The sequence below is a fragment of the Procambarus clarkii genome, chromosome 68 (assembly GCF_040958095.1).
Source record: "Procambarus clarkii isolate CNS0578487 chromosome 68, FALCON_Pclarkii_2.0, whole genome shotgun sequence".
NCBI lineage: Eukaryota > Metazoa > Arthropoda > Malacostraca > Decapoda > Cambaridae > Procambarus > Procambarus clarkii.
In genome coordinates, this window is record NC_091217.1 from 12,463,873 (window position 1) to 12,481,598 (window position 17,726).

The 17,726-nt window shown below is 38.7% G+C and overlaps 1 protein-coding gene across 19 annotated transcripts in view; it reads right to left on the minus strand.

Moving 5' to 3' along the window:
- The window catches only part of Vinc (vinculin), a 228,296-nt gene that overhangs the window by 45,740 nt on the left and 164,830 nt on the right, over positions 1–17,726 (minus strand). For 9 of the 19 annotated variants that reach the window (XM_045769461.2, XM_069310851.1, XM_069310850.1 and 6 more), the window contains 3 exons: positions 7,264–7,326; positions 6,942–7,052; positions 6,453–6,527 (listed from right to left, as the gene is read on the minus strand). The exons of 5 other annotated variants lie outside the window; for them this stretch is intronic. In XM_045769461.2, the coding sequence (XP_045625417.1) occupies positions 6,453–6,527; positions 6,942–7,052; positions 7,264–7,326 (249 nt within the window). The remainder of the gene's footprint in view (positions 1–6,452; positions 6,528–6,941; positions 7,053–7,263; positions 7,327–17,726) is intronic. 5 more of the 19 variants (XM_069310860.1, XM_069310858.1, XM_069310857.1 and 2 more) reach the window with 2 other exon arrangements.

Sequence of the window (17,726 nt, forward strand, 5' to 3'; positions counted from 1 at the left end):
GTACCACTGTACATTTATTCAAAGCAAATTACAGGTAAAGGATAAATTTCAGAGGTTGACAATAGGGAACAGATTCACAAACAATGAAATGAAAATGTATGAAACACTAAATGAACAGTTCCAAAGTGTGTTTGTGCAAAATGAGGTTTTCAAAGAACCAGACACAATGCCAATTCCAGATAACACCATAGAGTACATAGAGGTGTAGAGACAAAGTGGATAAGTACTAGAGGAACTAGGAAGAAACAAAGCAGTTGGACCAGATGGAGTTTCACCTTGGGTAGTGAGAGAATATGTACCCGAGTATTCCAGACATCTTTGTGTACAGAAATCTTAACATATATGGAAAAAAGCTAATATAGTTCCAGTTTACAAAAGTGGTAGCAGATCCTCTAATTTAGATCCTATAAATTAGAGACCTGAATAACAAGTGTGTGAATACAGAGAAGTGTGGTAGTCAGAATGCTAGAAAAATTAGTTAAAACCAAATGGAGAGAATACCTGAGTAGAAATGTTATAATAACAGATAGTATAGTTTTCAGGGAGTAAGATCGTGTGTAACTCGTCTTAGTTTTTATGATAGAGCCACAGATTTTACAGGAAAGAGATGGATGGTTAACTGCATAACTCTGGACCAAAACATGGCTTTTACAGACTCACACGAGTGGCTGTTTTGGAAACGAACATGCAGGAGGAGTGACAGGGAGACTGCTGACTTGGGTGAAAAATTTTCTAACTACCAGAAAAATGAGGGCAGTAATCAGAGGCAATGTATCTGACTGTAGGAGTGTGATTAGTGAAGTACCACTGGATTCAGTTCTTACACCAGTAATGTTCATCCTCTATATAAATGAACTACTAGAAGGAACACAGAATTATATGAACATGTTTGCTGATGATGCTAAGCTGCTAGGGAAGAAAAAGACCTAGACGATTATCACGTCCTTCAAAATGATCTTGACAAAATATTTGTATGGTGCACAATGTGGCAACTGGAATTCAGTGTGAATAAATGCTATGTTATGGAATGTGGAACAGAAGAAAATAGGCTACCACAACCTACAAATTATGTGAAAAGGAATTACAGAACTAACAGAGAGAGATCTAGAGGGTAGTTCTGGATAGTAGACTATCACCAGAGGAGCACATAAAGAACATAGTGTGAGGAGCTTATGCTACACTTTCCAATTTCAGAATTGCTTTTAAATACATGGATGGTGAAATACTAAAGAAATTGGTTATGATCTTTGTGAGACCAAAGTTGGAATATGCAGAAGTTGTATGGTGCCCATATCTTAAGACGCACAGCAACAAACTGGAAAAGATGTAAAGACAAGAAAGTAAAGAGTTTCCTGAACTGAATGACAAGAGCTACGAGGAGAGGTTAGAGGCATTAAATATGCCAGGGCAAGAAGACAGAAGAAAAAGAGGCGATATGATCACTACGTACAAAACAGTAACGGGAATTGAGAAAATTGGTAAAGACGAATTCTCGAGACCTGGAACGTCCAAGGAAAGGAGGTCATAAATTTAAGCTAACTAAACAAAGCTTCTGAAAAAGCATTAGAAAATTTACTTTCACAGAGTTTTAGAGGCTGGAACAAGTGAGAAAGTGGAGGCCAAATCTGTCGGAAGTTTCAAAATATTATATGAGAGTACTGGGAGGACGGATCACCACGAGCGTAGCTCTCATCCTGTAACTACACTCGGGAAACTACACACTTCAAAGAAAAGTTCTCATTTGTGAATAGAGTTGTGGACAGTTGGAACAATTTAAGTGAGATGGGGTGGATGCCAAAAACCATCAGAAGTTTCAAAGCATTACATAGCAGATTATAGGGAAGACAGGACACCACTGTCTTCCCTATAATCTTATTATTTGGTAATGATAAATTATTATTATTTGTAATCTTTTAAATACACTTAGGTAATTACTCACACATTTTTTAATTATTGTCCAACTAGTGTACCTGTAATATAGATTATCTTATTGATGAAAACTACAATTTAAAACCAGCTAAATGTGTTTCTAACATTAGCCAAATAATGTTAAAAGAAAAATAGGTTAAACTTAAGAACATTTATATAATTTCTGCAATTTGAAAAAGGCATCAACACAAATCATGCACATTATTACATGTCAGCCATTTTACCATGCATATGCAATTTCATGCTAATAGTTAGAACAAACTAAACATCTAATGTGTAAAGCATCCCAGCTTAATACTGCACATACAATAACATACAATATTGGTATTGGATTTTTTTAAATTTATGTAACTGGCTGATAACTGCAAAACAAAACCATGCATCAATAAATTATTTTACATATTTTTTTAATAAGATGAATGATGATAATGCTCATACATCACTGCTATGAAGAAAGTAGTACAGTACTGTATTTACTGAATGAAAGAGAAATAAACATTAAGGAGTGCATAACTTCCAACAGTGTGGAAGAGAGAGTTCTGGTGGAATAACAACCATGATGAAGCTCATTCCTCTTGTGAGCATTACTCAGCATGCCATGCATCAGTCTCTGCAATCACATCTAACATAACAAGTAATGTGTATTCCACACGAGGTATTTTAAACATTACTGGGGTCATGATGCTGTACTGAGAAAAAATTAAGTAAACAGAAAAGGTAGAATAATGAACATTTAGTTAATATCAGATATATAACAAGAGACGAGTTTTACCGAGTTATATTTCAATATAACGCTTCTATTAAATCAAATGTATCCCTCCCTCCAACCTCCCAAAAATTATATACACTTAAATTTGTTTAGAAGCAAGACAAAGCATGTTCATTTTAGTCAAAAATGACCAACAATGATTTTATAATCAATTCCAGACATAATGAATGACTAGATAAGAGACTACATAACCAACACAGTACATATATTTTAAATCTTGAATCCCACAGTTAAGGAGGTAACAACCAACTACATTATGGGAGAAACAGGGCTTTCCTAAATAAAAGTCGATTGCACAATATATCTTCAAGCTGGCATGGCATACATAGGGACTAGGGGGAAACTTTTGGCAATAAATTGACATGAACATTGATCTAAATTTAAACAATTATTTGAACAAGGTATATGTAAAGGAATATGTATGTATACACAGAGAAAATATTACAGGGGCTAGTTCCAATCTGCACACGGATATAACATCACACGAGACCTGAAGGCATGGCAAGATGTGCAGAATACCCCTGTTGAAGAACAGAGTTGAAATAGGTACTCTGAGAGAACTATCAACATCAGAGATCAGAGACTGTTTAACACGCTTCCACTTAACATAAGGGGCGTAACTGGCTAACCCCTTACGGTGTTCAAGAGAACTTAATAAACACCTCCAAAGGATTCATGATCAACCACGTTGTGATTCATATGTCAGGCTGCAAGCATCCACGCCCGACACCCTGGATGACCAGACCATTAACGAAGAGGTCTGGACTGAGACTGGGCCGCGGGAACCTTAACCCCCGGAATCAAAGCAAAGTAACAAGGTAAGGTGGTATGCATGTATATATGTATGCGTGTATATATATGTATGCATGTATATATGTATACATGCATGGATGCATGTAAATATTCATGTATGTAGGCATGCATTTACCCAGTCGAGTCTACAGGAAGCGAGATCTGGCCTTTTTGGCCTCCCCTCTTATCGTCAGTTATTTGCTATATTTTGGTCCCACCACCTAGCTATTGGTACCTGGTGTATTTTGGTCCCACCACCTAGCTATTGGTACCTGGTGTATTTTGGTCCCACCCCCTAGCTATTGGTACCTGGCATATTTTGGTCCCACCACCTAGCTATTGGTACCTGGCATATTTTGGTCCCACCACCTAGTTATTGGTACCTGGCATATTTTGGTCCCACCACCTAGCTATTGGTACCTGGTGTATTTTGGTCCGACCACCTAGTTATTGGTACCTGGTGTATTTTGGTCCCATCACCTAGCTATTGGTACCTGGAGTATTTTGGTCCTACTACTTAGCTATTGGTACCTGGTAAATAAATTTGTTTAAATTCCTTACCATGTTTGGGCTTTAAACTGAATATAAAATTAGCTTCTAGAATGTTTCAGAATGTTTTGTGTCTATCACCTGCACAGGATACTAGTATAGCATCCTCACACATCTCTCATGCATTTACTATTCAAACTTTCACACGACTTATTGCATCTTCTCTCTAAGAAAATACTGTGCCAAGTGAGCTTAACTCTTCCTTTATTATTTCATCTTCAGTAATCACTTTCCCTTTAGTTTCAAGGCTTCCCAGACCAGGAATGCATGAAGAGCCTGACCATCCTCAGGCTCCAACAGAGCCCTAAAGGCCAAACATGAGAGCCTCCCATCCAGAGCCAGGCTCTGTGGTGGATGCCAAGACTGGGGAAGGTGCCACCACCAACTTAAAGGGCTCCAAACCAAATACAGTACTCCCCAGAAACAGAAGGCAACAGGTTCCAAGTGGGAAGCAACGGCTCAAACGCCTCCGACGTTTGAGGCTAAGTGGATGAGGCGATCCCAGGAGAAGGCCGAGCTACACTCCACAACCCAGAACAAGTAGTGAGGGGTTAGGCAAATATAACATGGACAGATAATGAAAAAAAATGAGGAAGGCAATTAACACACCAAATTTGGTCACAATTAACCAAGACCAAATTCCCCCAAAACATGGATCAACTCTGGGGCAATCACTTACAGTACAAAGCTGCAAAACCAAACAGGCAAATGAATCCAAAACTACTGCATACATGCATGCATACAAAAAAAATAAAGCACTGAGGCTGAAGCTAAAACAGACATAGCGAAATGAAGTGTCGCATGTCTCGGGGCAGAAGATAATGCCCAACCATGGGGTAGCATTTGGAGGCAGAAAACTGAACAGTGGCAACATGTAGCAATGCTGACAGGCAACCTTCAAACTCGCACATAACAAATGTGGGCTTGACAGGTCGACCAATCACACATCACATCACAGACCCCACCGGGAAGTTACCAGAGCCTAAAGACAACAACGGACACTCAGGCACTAGGAATGCTCTTCTAAACAACTGACATCAAATACAGTCTTGAGTGGCTGGAAAGAGTGTCAGTGAAGTGCCATACAGACAAGTGTGCATACCCAAGGGCAACCCCTAATGTGAACAAACACAATGCCCCAACTATAGGGTCTTGCCAAGTCATGATGCATATAGTACCTAGGGTGAGGCTCTTCACCCCTTGAGGCCTGGCTTTCCATGGACAAACTCTTGAACACACCAGAGAAATAACTCAGTGAAAGGCATTGCATTAGGGAAGTGTCATCCTAATTCTCTATTAGGGCAACCCTTCCCTAAACTCATGCAGCCTGTATCACAGAATAAAATAAGTCCACATAAGTAATGTTTATAAACATCACATAAGTGATGTTTATAAACATGCTCATGAACAAAAAATTAAGTTATGAATGATACACAAGCAAATGGCTCTCACAGGACAAAGTCCAACGAATGGCCGTTTCTTACCTTCAAAAAGAAGTGGAACGTGCTAAGAACAGTGACAGGAAATAGTGGTCGAGACCACATCAGTGACTGAACTCGGCTGGCTGGCAGCTCTGTGCATATGCACTCTGGGGTATTTCATACCCAGGTTTGAATGAACCTATTTAATTTTGAGGGATTCTTTTGTAGTGTCAGTTGACTGTTTCGGTGATGAGTTTTCATGAATCGTGCAGTGCTATATATTGTCTTGCCTGCTTCTGGATGCTTTCTCAAGTGAGGGTGATCGTAAAAATCCCCTGCTCTCTGAGGAGTCCAGGTTCTGGTAGACAAACATAACTTTGAAGACTGATATGACTGTGTATGGGAAGCTACAGCGAATATAGCTTCAAGGAGGTACCAAGGGGCTCCCCCAGAAATTAAGTGTATGTATGTGAACTAGGGCATCAGGGGAAAGGAAACTCCACAAACACTTCTGTCCTGCCACAGTAATTGAACCTGGACCTTTTGACTGTGAACCGAGTGCACCAACTACTGGCTAGCACATAGTATACATACATAAACCAAGTGGACACCTTCTGGCTGAGATAACTGCTAAATGTCAAGCATCTCAAGGCTAGTTCTGGATAAAATTGCTCAAAATATTATTGCCAACAATTGCTGTTAACAGGGATTTTTTTCAAGGTTAAAGAATTTAATGGTAGTCAACATGACAAAAGGATAAATCCTTTTAGTACCTGTATTAAATTACTGTACGTAATTACTCTAATATAAATTACTTCAAATTTATTATTGCACAAACAAATTATGCATATACTGTAATAGTATATAAAACATTCTTAATCAAAATCTTCAATATGAAATCCAAAAATTTCCCCTATCAGGAAAGACAAAATCAAATTGCAACATTCCAATCTGACTTTTTCCACCCCAAAACACTGGTACAGCAAAACAACCTCTGTAGTGGGAATAAGGATCCGACGGCTGCTCATCATCCGTGTAACTGTCATTGAGAGCATCACATGTGTTTCCTGAGGGTATTTAAGGAAAAGATTCAGTACAGTTTTCACAGGAACTTGTGCCACACCTTTTAATTTGTATTTTCTCTATCGCTGAAAGGTACAATGAATTTTTCTTTTAATTGTAAATAATAATTGCAATAAATACAAAACCCTGTGATATTTTGTATACATTTTGAATTTTCATTCAAAATTTATACAAAATGTCCCAGATTTCATGAATCATAATTTGTCAAACATTTACCGAAATACAGTACAGTGAAAATTTAATTAATTTAGCAACTAAAAAATATTAAAAACGGTTTACTAGGTACGTAATGTCATTTAAAAGATATCTATTCAATTTCAGGTGTGCATATTTATTTGCTTTTACTGAACATAAGAACAGTTTGCATCACAAGTGCCTGAGAAAGCTTTGCTAAGTACCTCGGCCCCACTTAGGCACAGCTGATAACAAGCCAGCACTCGGAGAACGGAAGGAATGTGGCCGATCCAGAGAACTGTATGGAGATGGAACACCTCCAAGTTCACTGCCAACTGAAGTTGGGTATATGTGAATATTGTCAGTTACACACACATTGAAACATTTGTATATTACTAAAGACGTATTTTAAGAACAAATCTGAAATAATACAGAAGGGGCAAATGAAGGCCTTTCAAAACTACTGTTATAATTAAACTATAACAATTACAATTCATAAACAAAATTTAAAAAAATTGAATACCAAAAACATGTTAATATTAGTACCTATATTATTATAGAGAAGGGGGTGAGAACCATGGGGAAAGTGTCCATTACTGCTGCCATCATCTGTAAAACAAGCCCAAACAACCACTTAGCAACAATTACCAAACAATTAAATAACTAATATATAAAATTCTGAATGTCAAGAACTTGGGGAATTGACAATAATGATGGTGATCAAGGATGGCATCCTCCATACCATACTTCAGGACTATCTTGCAAGACAATTTTACAAGATCTTGAAACCAACTATCTCTCAGATAAATATTAAAACATTTAAAAACCATTCAGTGGGGAGCTAAAAAAATGTCATAAAATAAAACAAGTGATATTTACTCTAAACATTTCAAGATAAAATTCAATATTTTTACAGCACTGTAATACGTTCCTAGATCTGCCACTAGGGAATTATACACAGTACTGTACATCAAAATTAAAGAGTACATTATATAAGGTTTGATGCATGTAACTATTGTAATATGAATTATGAAAATAGTACCACTGAGATAAGAACCAAAACAACATAATGCCTACACTATAAAGAAACATACTGTTCTCCCGGTCATCAAGATGAACTGAAAATACATTAAGACCTCGGTAATTTGGATTACAGTACAGTATTCCAAATGAATTCCCAATCGAGTTTTTCATCCATTTTTAACCTACTAACCTATTCCTGCCAAACGAGATATCCAAACAAATTTTAATTAGACAATTTTTGGATGTTACCGGTTAAAAAAAGTCAGCTACCTCAATTGTTTGGTTAACTCGAATCGGGGTGGGCCCCACATGATTCGAATTACCAAGTGAAGGTCCTATAATATTGCATTCGGGAACCAAGCCATTTTCATTAATGAGCTCAATTTAATTTATATAAACTTTATTAAATTTGAAACAATATTCAATTTGATATGTATTACTATACAAAAAACACCACACCATGCCATTCACCTGGATTCCTGTCATGGAAATAAAGAATATCACATGAAAACTTGTCATGCATTTGGCCAATGAAGTAAAGACTAGAAGCTAGGTGCACACTGCTCATAACACACCTAAGATTAAAGCTATTCACTTGTAATCTTTATGGCTTGATTAAGTCTCAGCTTCTAGATTTACTCCTGAAATAAATACTGCACTATGACCAACATGCCATACACTATAGGAAAGGCATTCAGTCCTTTCCTAACTACTAAACTATGTATGCTTTTTATCTATGCCGTAATCCTCAAATGCATCTCACCTTGCAAGTCTCCATAATAATAAGGGGCTTGTGAAAAAAATTATGAAAATAACTATCACATAGGTAAAGCACTTACAGAAATATCACATCTGTTTCCCAATTACAGTTTTGCAGAGCAACAAATACTGTATATTCAAAAAACCAGCATTGAATGTAATGAAATGCCTATTTCTGGGTGAGCCTCGGTGGTTTCCTGAAGCTACAATGTTGATGTAGTGCCAAACTACTAGGTGCCATCAGTTCCATATTCCTTTTAGGCCTACCAGGGACTGTGAGCCAGAACCTGGCCTTTTTAACGAGGCACAAATCAGTGGCAGTATGATAAAACTGTCTGTGAATTGTCATAATGTCTGCCACCACCAGGGAAGCGCCTACAATGTCAGCGAAGAGAAACTGCTTAGAAGAAAGATCAGAGCATCAAAATCACAAAAAAAAAAAACTTCCCCAACAAGGTAAACAAACGATTGAAAATTCATGCAACTAGCACAAGCTCATTCAACCTACCTTCCCTCTCTCGTTAGGGGAGGAGAGGGGAGGCAGACTGGGTCAGCTGGCTGCTCCACCCTCAGTTCTGTGATGGACAAAATTATCACTGACTCTCGGGGAAGGAGAGGGTGTCAGGGAGCCAGTAGGGATCACCCAGAAATAGGCATTTCATTGAATTCAATGCTGGTTTTCTGAGGGGAGGGGGCACCTTTTGGCTCCTTGAAGATACCTACCCACAGAGAAGGAAAAGAAGAGGCCTTAATTGCAGATATCATAACGAAGAAGAAAACATAGGCTGCAACACATGACCCAAGGCTGCACAATGCTGATGAGGACAAGGAACATTCACAAGATACTGTACCTGGCTACCAGGATCCAGTTCGACCACTAAAACCCCCGTGCCCGAATACTGGCCTAAGACATATTGGCAAACACAGCCAAGAGAGCAGCAAACTTATGAACGTCATGGGCACTAGGTAGGCCACAGGCTGGCCAATCAGGACTACTCTAGAACCTCAACGGATCTATAAAGGAGAAGAAGAACTGAACTCAAAAGAGGCTGGATCCATCACAAGGTGAAATCCAAGTTACACAGGAGGTACACACAGAGAGCCTTCCGAGCCTTTGCTTGGGTCTAGAGGTTGGAAACCTCCAGAGGGATGAATCTGAGGAACCCAATGGTACCCAGAAATAAACCCTGGGAAGAGCTGCACCCATTTCAAACTTATATAGGAAAGAGGGACATGAAAACCCCTTACACTGCAGTTACGTACCTTGTGGTGGTTCCAGGGTTCAAGGTCCCCGTGGCTTGGTCTCTTACCAGGCCTCCTGGATGAGCAACAGAAGACACTTCCCAGAAGGAACAAGAGTCTATGCTGGATCAAACAGGACCCAAGGGCCCTTGTCAGACACCCCCCCCCAAGCCCAGGGAACCACACCAGAAGGCCCCAGGGCAGAGCCATCATCCACTCCCACCACCCAGGATAGAGAAGCGGAGACCAAGGAAGAGGCATCATAGTTTGGCCTCTGCACATATGGAAGCATGGAATCATTATAGAAAGAGGCCACACCTCCAAACATACCAGCGATACAAAGATGCAAGAAATAACTACATGTCATCAAGGAGAAAGGCAGAGAGGAACTTTGAGAATGGTATAGCAGACAAATGTAAATCATGTAAAACATTAAACGAAAAGTTCGAAAGTGTGTTTGTACAAAATGAGATCTTCAGAGAACCAGACAAAATAAAATTCCAGAGAACAGCATAGAGCACATAGAGGTGTCTAGAGACAAAGTGAAATAAATGCTTCTGGAGCTAAGTAAGAACAAAGCAGTTGGCCCAGATAGAGTTTCACCATGGGTTCTGAAAGAATTTGCACCCGAGTTCAGCAATCCACTTCAGCTGATTTTTCAGATATCCCCGGGTACAGAAGTCTTAGCAGATGTGTGGAAAAAGGCTAACATAGTTAAAATCTACAAAAGTAGCAGCAGGGAAGACCCCCTCAATTATAGACCTGTATCATTGACAAGTGTAATAGTCAAAATATTGGAAAAAATAATAAAAACTAAATGGGTAGAACACCTGGAGAGAAATGATATAATATCAGACAGACAGTATAGTTTTCGATCTGGAAGATCCTGTGTATCGAATTTACTCAGTTTCTATAATCGAGCCACAGAGATTTTACAGGAAAGAGATGATTGGGTGCATCTATCTGGACCTAAAAAAGGCTATCGACAAAGTTCCACAAAAGAGGTTGTTCTGGATACTGGAAAATATTGGAGGGGTGACAGGTAAAATTTTCTGACTGATAGAAAAATGAGGGCAGTAATCAGAGGCAATGTATCGGACTGGAGAAATGTCACAAGTGGAGTACCACAGGGTTCAGTTCTTGCACCGGTGATTTTCACTGTCTACATAAATGATCTACCAGATGGAATACAGAATTATATGAACATGTTTGCTGATGATGCTAAGATAATAGGAATGATAAACTTAGATGATTGTCATGCCCTTCAAGATGACCTGGACAAAATAGGTATATGGAGTACCACTTGGCAAATTAAATTTAATGTGAAAAAATGCTATATTATGGAATGTGGAATAGGAGAACATAGACCCCACACAACCTATAAATTATGTGAGAAATCTTTAAAGAATTTTGATAAAGAAAGAGATCTGGGGGTGGTTCTAGATAGAAAACTATCACCTGTGGACCACATAAAGAACGTTGTGCGAGGAGCCTATGCTATGCTTTCTAACTTCAGAATTGCTTTTAAATACATGGATGGCGAAATACTAAAGAAATTGTTCACGACTTTTGTTAGGCCAAAGCTAGAATATGCAGCGGTTGTATGGTGCCCATATCTTAAGAAGCACATAACAAACTGGAAAAAGTGCAAAGACATGCTACTAAGTGGCTCCCAGAACTGAAGGGCAAGAGCTACGTGGAGAGGTTAGAGGCATTAAATATGCCAAAACTAGAAGACAGAAGAAAAAAAAAAAAAGAGGTGATATGATCACTACGTACAAAATAGTAACAGGAATTGATAAAATTGATAGGGAAAATTTCCTGAGACTTGGAACTTCAAGAACAAGAGGTCATAGATTTAAAGTCATAGATTTAAACTAAACAAAGATGCCTTAGAAATATAAGAAAATTCACTTTCGCAAACAGAGTGGTAGACGGTTGGGACAAATTAAGTGAGGTGGTGGTGGTGGCCAAAACCGTCAGTAGTTTCAAAATGTTATATGACAAAGAGTGCTGGGTAGACGGGACACCATGAGGACACCACCTCATCCTGTAACTACACTTAGGTAATTACACTTAGTCAGAAGGGACAAACCTCGGAGCTTTCCAAGCCATATCCCGAGCTAAACCTTGCCCCCTTGCCCCCTGGGTGGGGGCCTCGTAGCCTGGTGGATAGCGCGCAGGACTCGTAATTTTGTGGCGCGGGTTCGATTCCCGCATGAGGTAGAAACAAATGGGCAAAGTTTCTTTCACCCTGAATGCCCCTGTTACCTAGCAGTAAATAGGTACCTGAGTGTTAGTCAGCTGTCACGGGCTGCTTCCTGGGGGTGGAGGCCTGGTCGAGGACCGGGCCGCGGGGACACTAAAGCCCCGAAATCATCTCAAGATAACCTCAAGATTGCCCCTGACACCGAAACCCTCAGACACTTCGGAGCTGGAAGTAAGAAAAAGAGGACCACAGGGAGGGCATATCATGCTCGAAGATAAAGGAAGGAGGTATGGATGGAGCAACAGTCAAATTAGCCAACACCTCCAAATTCAATTCCCTAAACACCAACCAGGCACATAACTTAAACCACTGTAAGAAAGAAAACCTCAAGCATAAAGTGGTCACTGCCTGAAAACCCTGAACGTTATCACAAGGATTTGTAAGGAGAGTAATGTGCAGAAAACATTTCACACTACACATGGTCAAAGATGTCACTGATCCAGCAAGTAGCATGCGGGCGCAAAAGGTATGAGCTTAGCCACGTGGTATAGATGATGCGCATCCCTTGAACTTACAAATGACGAGAGAGGAGTTCAGCAGAAATATCCAATGGACCTCTAAGCCTGCAGGGGTTTTCAAGGGTCTGCAGGGAATGGCCCTGCAGGCAGCCCAGGCACTGGGATCACTACATCAGAACCCAGAAATTTGAAACATATCCCTGTTATCTAGAACGGAAGTCTCAATGGACCGAAATATGAATAGAATAGTCGTATAGACACTTGAAACGGGTATAAGTAGGCCGGCCTAGCTCACTGGAGCCTGAGAAGGCCAAACTCAGTGTGCCCTGATTCGGACACACGAACCCTAGAGCAGCCTGCCAGCCAAAATTTGCTCCTGACCTCAGTGAAGACAGAAAGCCAAGAACAAATGAACTTACCCAGGGCGAGAACCACCACAAGCGAAGAAGTCCTCTAACGGAGCAAACCCCGAATACTCCAGGGAAAAGAACCCTGTCAGCACAAGGGCGGGACTAGGGAACACAAAGGGAAGAAAACTCTGTGTTCATGCAGCTCTAAGTGCCCTATACTCCTAACTCTCACAGCACAACATGCATTGGAACAGCCACAAAGGCAAAAACCCACTACTTAGCTGAAGCAGGAAATAGGAGCCAGAACAACAGAGCGGACAGCCAAGGCACTAGTTACCATCAGCAAGAACTGAGGGTAGAGCAGCCAGCTGACCCAGTCTGCCTCCCTCCCTCATCCCTCATATGAGGGGAAGAAGGGGCCAAAAGAGGTTGCGCTAGTTTCATGAATTTTAAATCGTATATTTATATTGTTGGGAATGTTTTTTTTTTTTAGTGATTTTAAATTATTGATCTTCCTTCTAAACATTAGTGGTCTGTTTTGTTTCGCTGACTTTCTGGGTGCTTCTCTGGTGGTGGTGGACATGATTTGAATTCACAGACCATTTTATCATAATGCCACTGCTCTCTTGTGCCTTTTTAGAGGGAGCCAGGTTCAGGCTCATGGTTCCCAGTAGGCCAAAAAGAACTCCGGAACTGATGGCATCTAGAAGTTAGGCACTATCAGCATTGTAGCTTCAAGGGGCTCCCCCCAGAAATGTTAGTTTCTCAAAACTAACCATAAGAAAATGCCAAAAATTCCATATAATATACAATTTTATTCTATTCAATATAAAATTATTCCAGGAAACCGTAGTGTGAACATGCCTGATCTGAGCCAATTTTGCCACATCCATCCATTTACCTGCCCCTCTGTGGCTCCTGTCTTTTCCAGCAACTAACCCCACACTGCACCTTAGTTATTATTTCTTCTTTTCCTTTTCCTTCTCTTTCATGACATGCTTTCGAATACGTCCCCACGACACTTTAAAGTCTTTCTCTCTTATTAACTCCGTCTATGAGGTATTTTGTAATTCCTCTATTCTTTTATAGTCTCCTCAAAGGCAATGTCATTATCTGCCTACACTTTTTTTTTTTTTTTTAGAATTATATTCTATCTTGGAATATAGTGGTCACATGAAGGGTTAAGTTTTTCTCCTTCCTCGATTTGATTGATCATTTCTTTTTTCTGTTATTAGCCAAAGATCTAGAATACTGTTACCTCGAGTGGGCACTGTCACATGTTGTATGAAAAAGGAGTCCAGTACTGTACTAGGTCAAGAAACTACTTTACTGTACAGTACTTTTGTTTGAGATGTTAGATTTGGCCAAATAATTGTCTCATCATTAAAATCTCTCATTATATGGGTTTGAGCTTTGTTCTGTTCTTTCTGAAAGTCAGTTGGTACCCTGGAAGATGGAATTCCCATTTCAATTATATCTTCTCCCCCAGGTTTCACTAATCTCCAGTTGCAGCGAACACTTTCCAGTCCAAATTTACTCGCCTACTTTGAAGAATAAAAGTTCAGCCAAATGGGATATGTGCAGATCTGCTTAGGATGTAGGGCCAGAGTTCACAGACTGGTGGGAATTTTCCAATCATTTGATAAGCTGCAATTAAAATTTCTCTCTGAAATTAGCCCACACAGCATGGAAATATCAGGGCATGATTGGTAACTTATTTAATATGGCTCCAATCACAATTTTTATGATTTTTATAGAAGGATGCGACATTATAAGAATTAGTTGGAGCCTTGGGAAAACTATTGAGGGCATTTAAAACCAAATGCTTTAGTTCATTTTAATTTTGAGTAGGAAAGGTGTTTGTTTACTCTGGTAAGACTCTGTTACCTCTTAAATTAATTTCAAGGCTAGGGAATGGGAAATATACTAGAAATGGGATAATCTCTTAACAGACAGGTTCTCCTGGTATATGTTCATCATATGATAGGTTGAAATTTAAATTTCAGTCAGTGAAATTAGCCCACAGAGCATGGGAACATTAGGATATGAATGGTAATTTTCAAAATATGGCTCCAATCATATTTTTAAAGATATTCACAGAGGGACTCAGCTTTAGGTGAACAATTGAAGTAGTAGATCTTATTTAATCAAAGAACTGCATCTTACAAATGCCTCCTGATACCATCTCTAGTTGCAACGAATCCCTCCCTCCAATGAATCAGGGTTGGTCCACCGAATCGAGGTTGCATTGTACATTCACAATGTCAAATTTATTTACTAGGATTCTGACTACTTGTGTAGAAGCAACAAACTCCTGAAACTGTTCCTTGGGGGCAGAGATATTTGTCTTGCATTCTGCACACTATTATTCCATATATTGTTTCTGGTTGTGTGTCTGCCTGATAGTGATGGATAGGGTTAATTTTGACTTGCTGAATAGAGGACTTCTTTAATATTGTTCAGAATGCATTTTTGTAGATGTGCGTAATATTCAGATAATTATTTTATGCTGTGAGAAACCCATTAAGCAGAGTTAACAAAAATTGTATGGTTTATTTTCACTTTGAGTTTGACACAATAATCTAGAACATTTTATGACAGCCAAAAAGTAAGGAAAGTTTTTGAAATGCAGATTATTCAAGAATTCAGATCGAGTCCAGAATTACATAATCCAGACTTTGGATGATTCACTGTACATACTATCTTGCACACAACATGTACAAAATATAACATAATTATGTAAAAAAAAACTTGAATGAGGTGAGAGTTATGAAGTTTGTAGGAAGCATTCTTGCTAGGATGGTGGTGCTATAGCTTTGGACAACAGTTGGGTTCACATGGCAGTTTTGAAGGTCAGATGACTTTTGTCTAATATTACAAGATTAGGAATATTTTTAGGTTCAGCAAATGATTTTGCTGAATTAATGTACAACAATCCAATTCTCCATTTGCCAAAGGCATGCAGCTCTGACAGTGAAAGGTTTGACCCTTAACATCACGCCACCGTCTAATATTATCACCTGCCTAAGGGGAAAAAACCTACAGTACCTGTACTACTTTTCTGGATTTTATGACCTACATGAGGAAGCTGTGTGACAAGGTCACTATGTCATAAATGTATTATAACCAGATTTACATCATTAGTATAAATACTGAGCTATCCTAACAAAATTTAGCAAATGACAATTACCACATTTGCCCAGGAGATCAGCAAATGACTGACTACATGTTGGGGGTTAAGGGGCAATTAATTAGCCAATGTATATCTAATAACTTATATTAATTATTTTCTCAACATCACTGCTGTAAGTCACGCCAAAAACACCCTTTGGTTTCAACCATTAACACAATACTTAAAAGTATTATATATAAAAACAAATAAGTGTAATTAGTAAACAATACTAATAGCAAAACATCGAACTTATTAAAAAACATTAATACACAAAAAGTAATTTAGCAAAATGCTTTCCTGTGTGAAGTATCTTGTTAGACTGAATATTTGACATTAATGAAACATAGTATTATCTAAAAAAGGCATTAATCTCATATTGCACGTACCATTTAACAAGCAATTATACTGCAAAAGAATTTACGTTACTTACGAAGCCTATTACATCAATTGCAGGGTTATAAAACACACTTTGGCTCAATCATTAAATGGATCAGACAATTAGAGCAAAATAACACACAGGGAATAAGGGTAAGATGACGGAAGTCCCATGAAGGGGTCAAGACTGATGATGATGGTATGCATCTATCATTTTAACACTAGGGACTAGTGTATTAAATGGTACAGAACAGTACACTATTGTACAGTACTGTAAGTACTTTCAATATCGCAAGAGTTAGTTTAAGAGAATGTTTTAACTAGCCAATTGGCAAGTAAATTTACAAAATTAAAAAGATAAATTACTCTAATCCAGACCCCTTCAAATTTGGAGCAACAAATTCAGAGCACATTCCATGCGCAGCTAAATATGGCTATTGGCTCTTTGATTGAAGATAATGGTCTAGAAAATAAAATGAGTTTCCTTTACAGTATCTATAATCAGCATTATGCATGATATGTTATTCCAATTTTAAATGTTTATAGAAACTAACATTTATCTTTTATTTTTATAACTATTTTCCTTGATAAGTAACTTGGTAAAAAGGATTTCCATAATCTGGTTTTTTCCATGTTCCAAAAGGATACCAAGATGAGGAACATCCTACCTACCCAAAGATTATTAATCAAAAGCTTAGCCCCAAAGATCTAGAAATATTATATAATGTATCACTAGACAATAACATTTATGAATGTTATTTATAGGGAGCAGATTTCCAGAATTCAAGAGCTAAAAAACTGATGCTTTTCTCAAATTTAATCCATGACCAAAATGAGCCAGCCAATCCAGGGGTCACATCTACCAACTCTACCTCTCTCTGGTAAGTGGATGCCCTGATACTGTGTGGGGACTCAGCAGCAATCTCCGGTTCCCCAAAGATTTTCATAAAGTCCACCTTAAATATGTCATCATCAAGGTCGATTTGTGGAGGTGCTGGAGGCCGTGGAGGAGCTGCTGTTGAAGGTAAAGTCACAAATTCTCAGCAAGCCTAATCGTGCCAGTAGGCACTACACACAAACCTCACCTCAAAGAATCCTTAACAGCCATTAGTCAATATACCTAATGCTCTGTTTGTTAATGAAGAAAGGTCCTAAAAATACATACTATATAAAACAAAAAAAGAAAGTATCCATAATTTTAAAATATACATATAAATGATGATCACCCATTACCAGTTAAAAAATCCTTACTGTACCTTACTTCAATTCTCAATCCACAATATAAAAAATCAAAGCCAGCTTACCTGTTGTATCCATAAAATAACAGTGTGCTTGGAAAGTTGGGTTTACAATTAATAAGA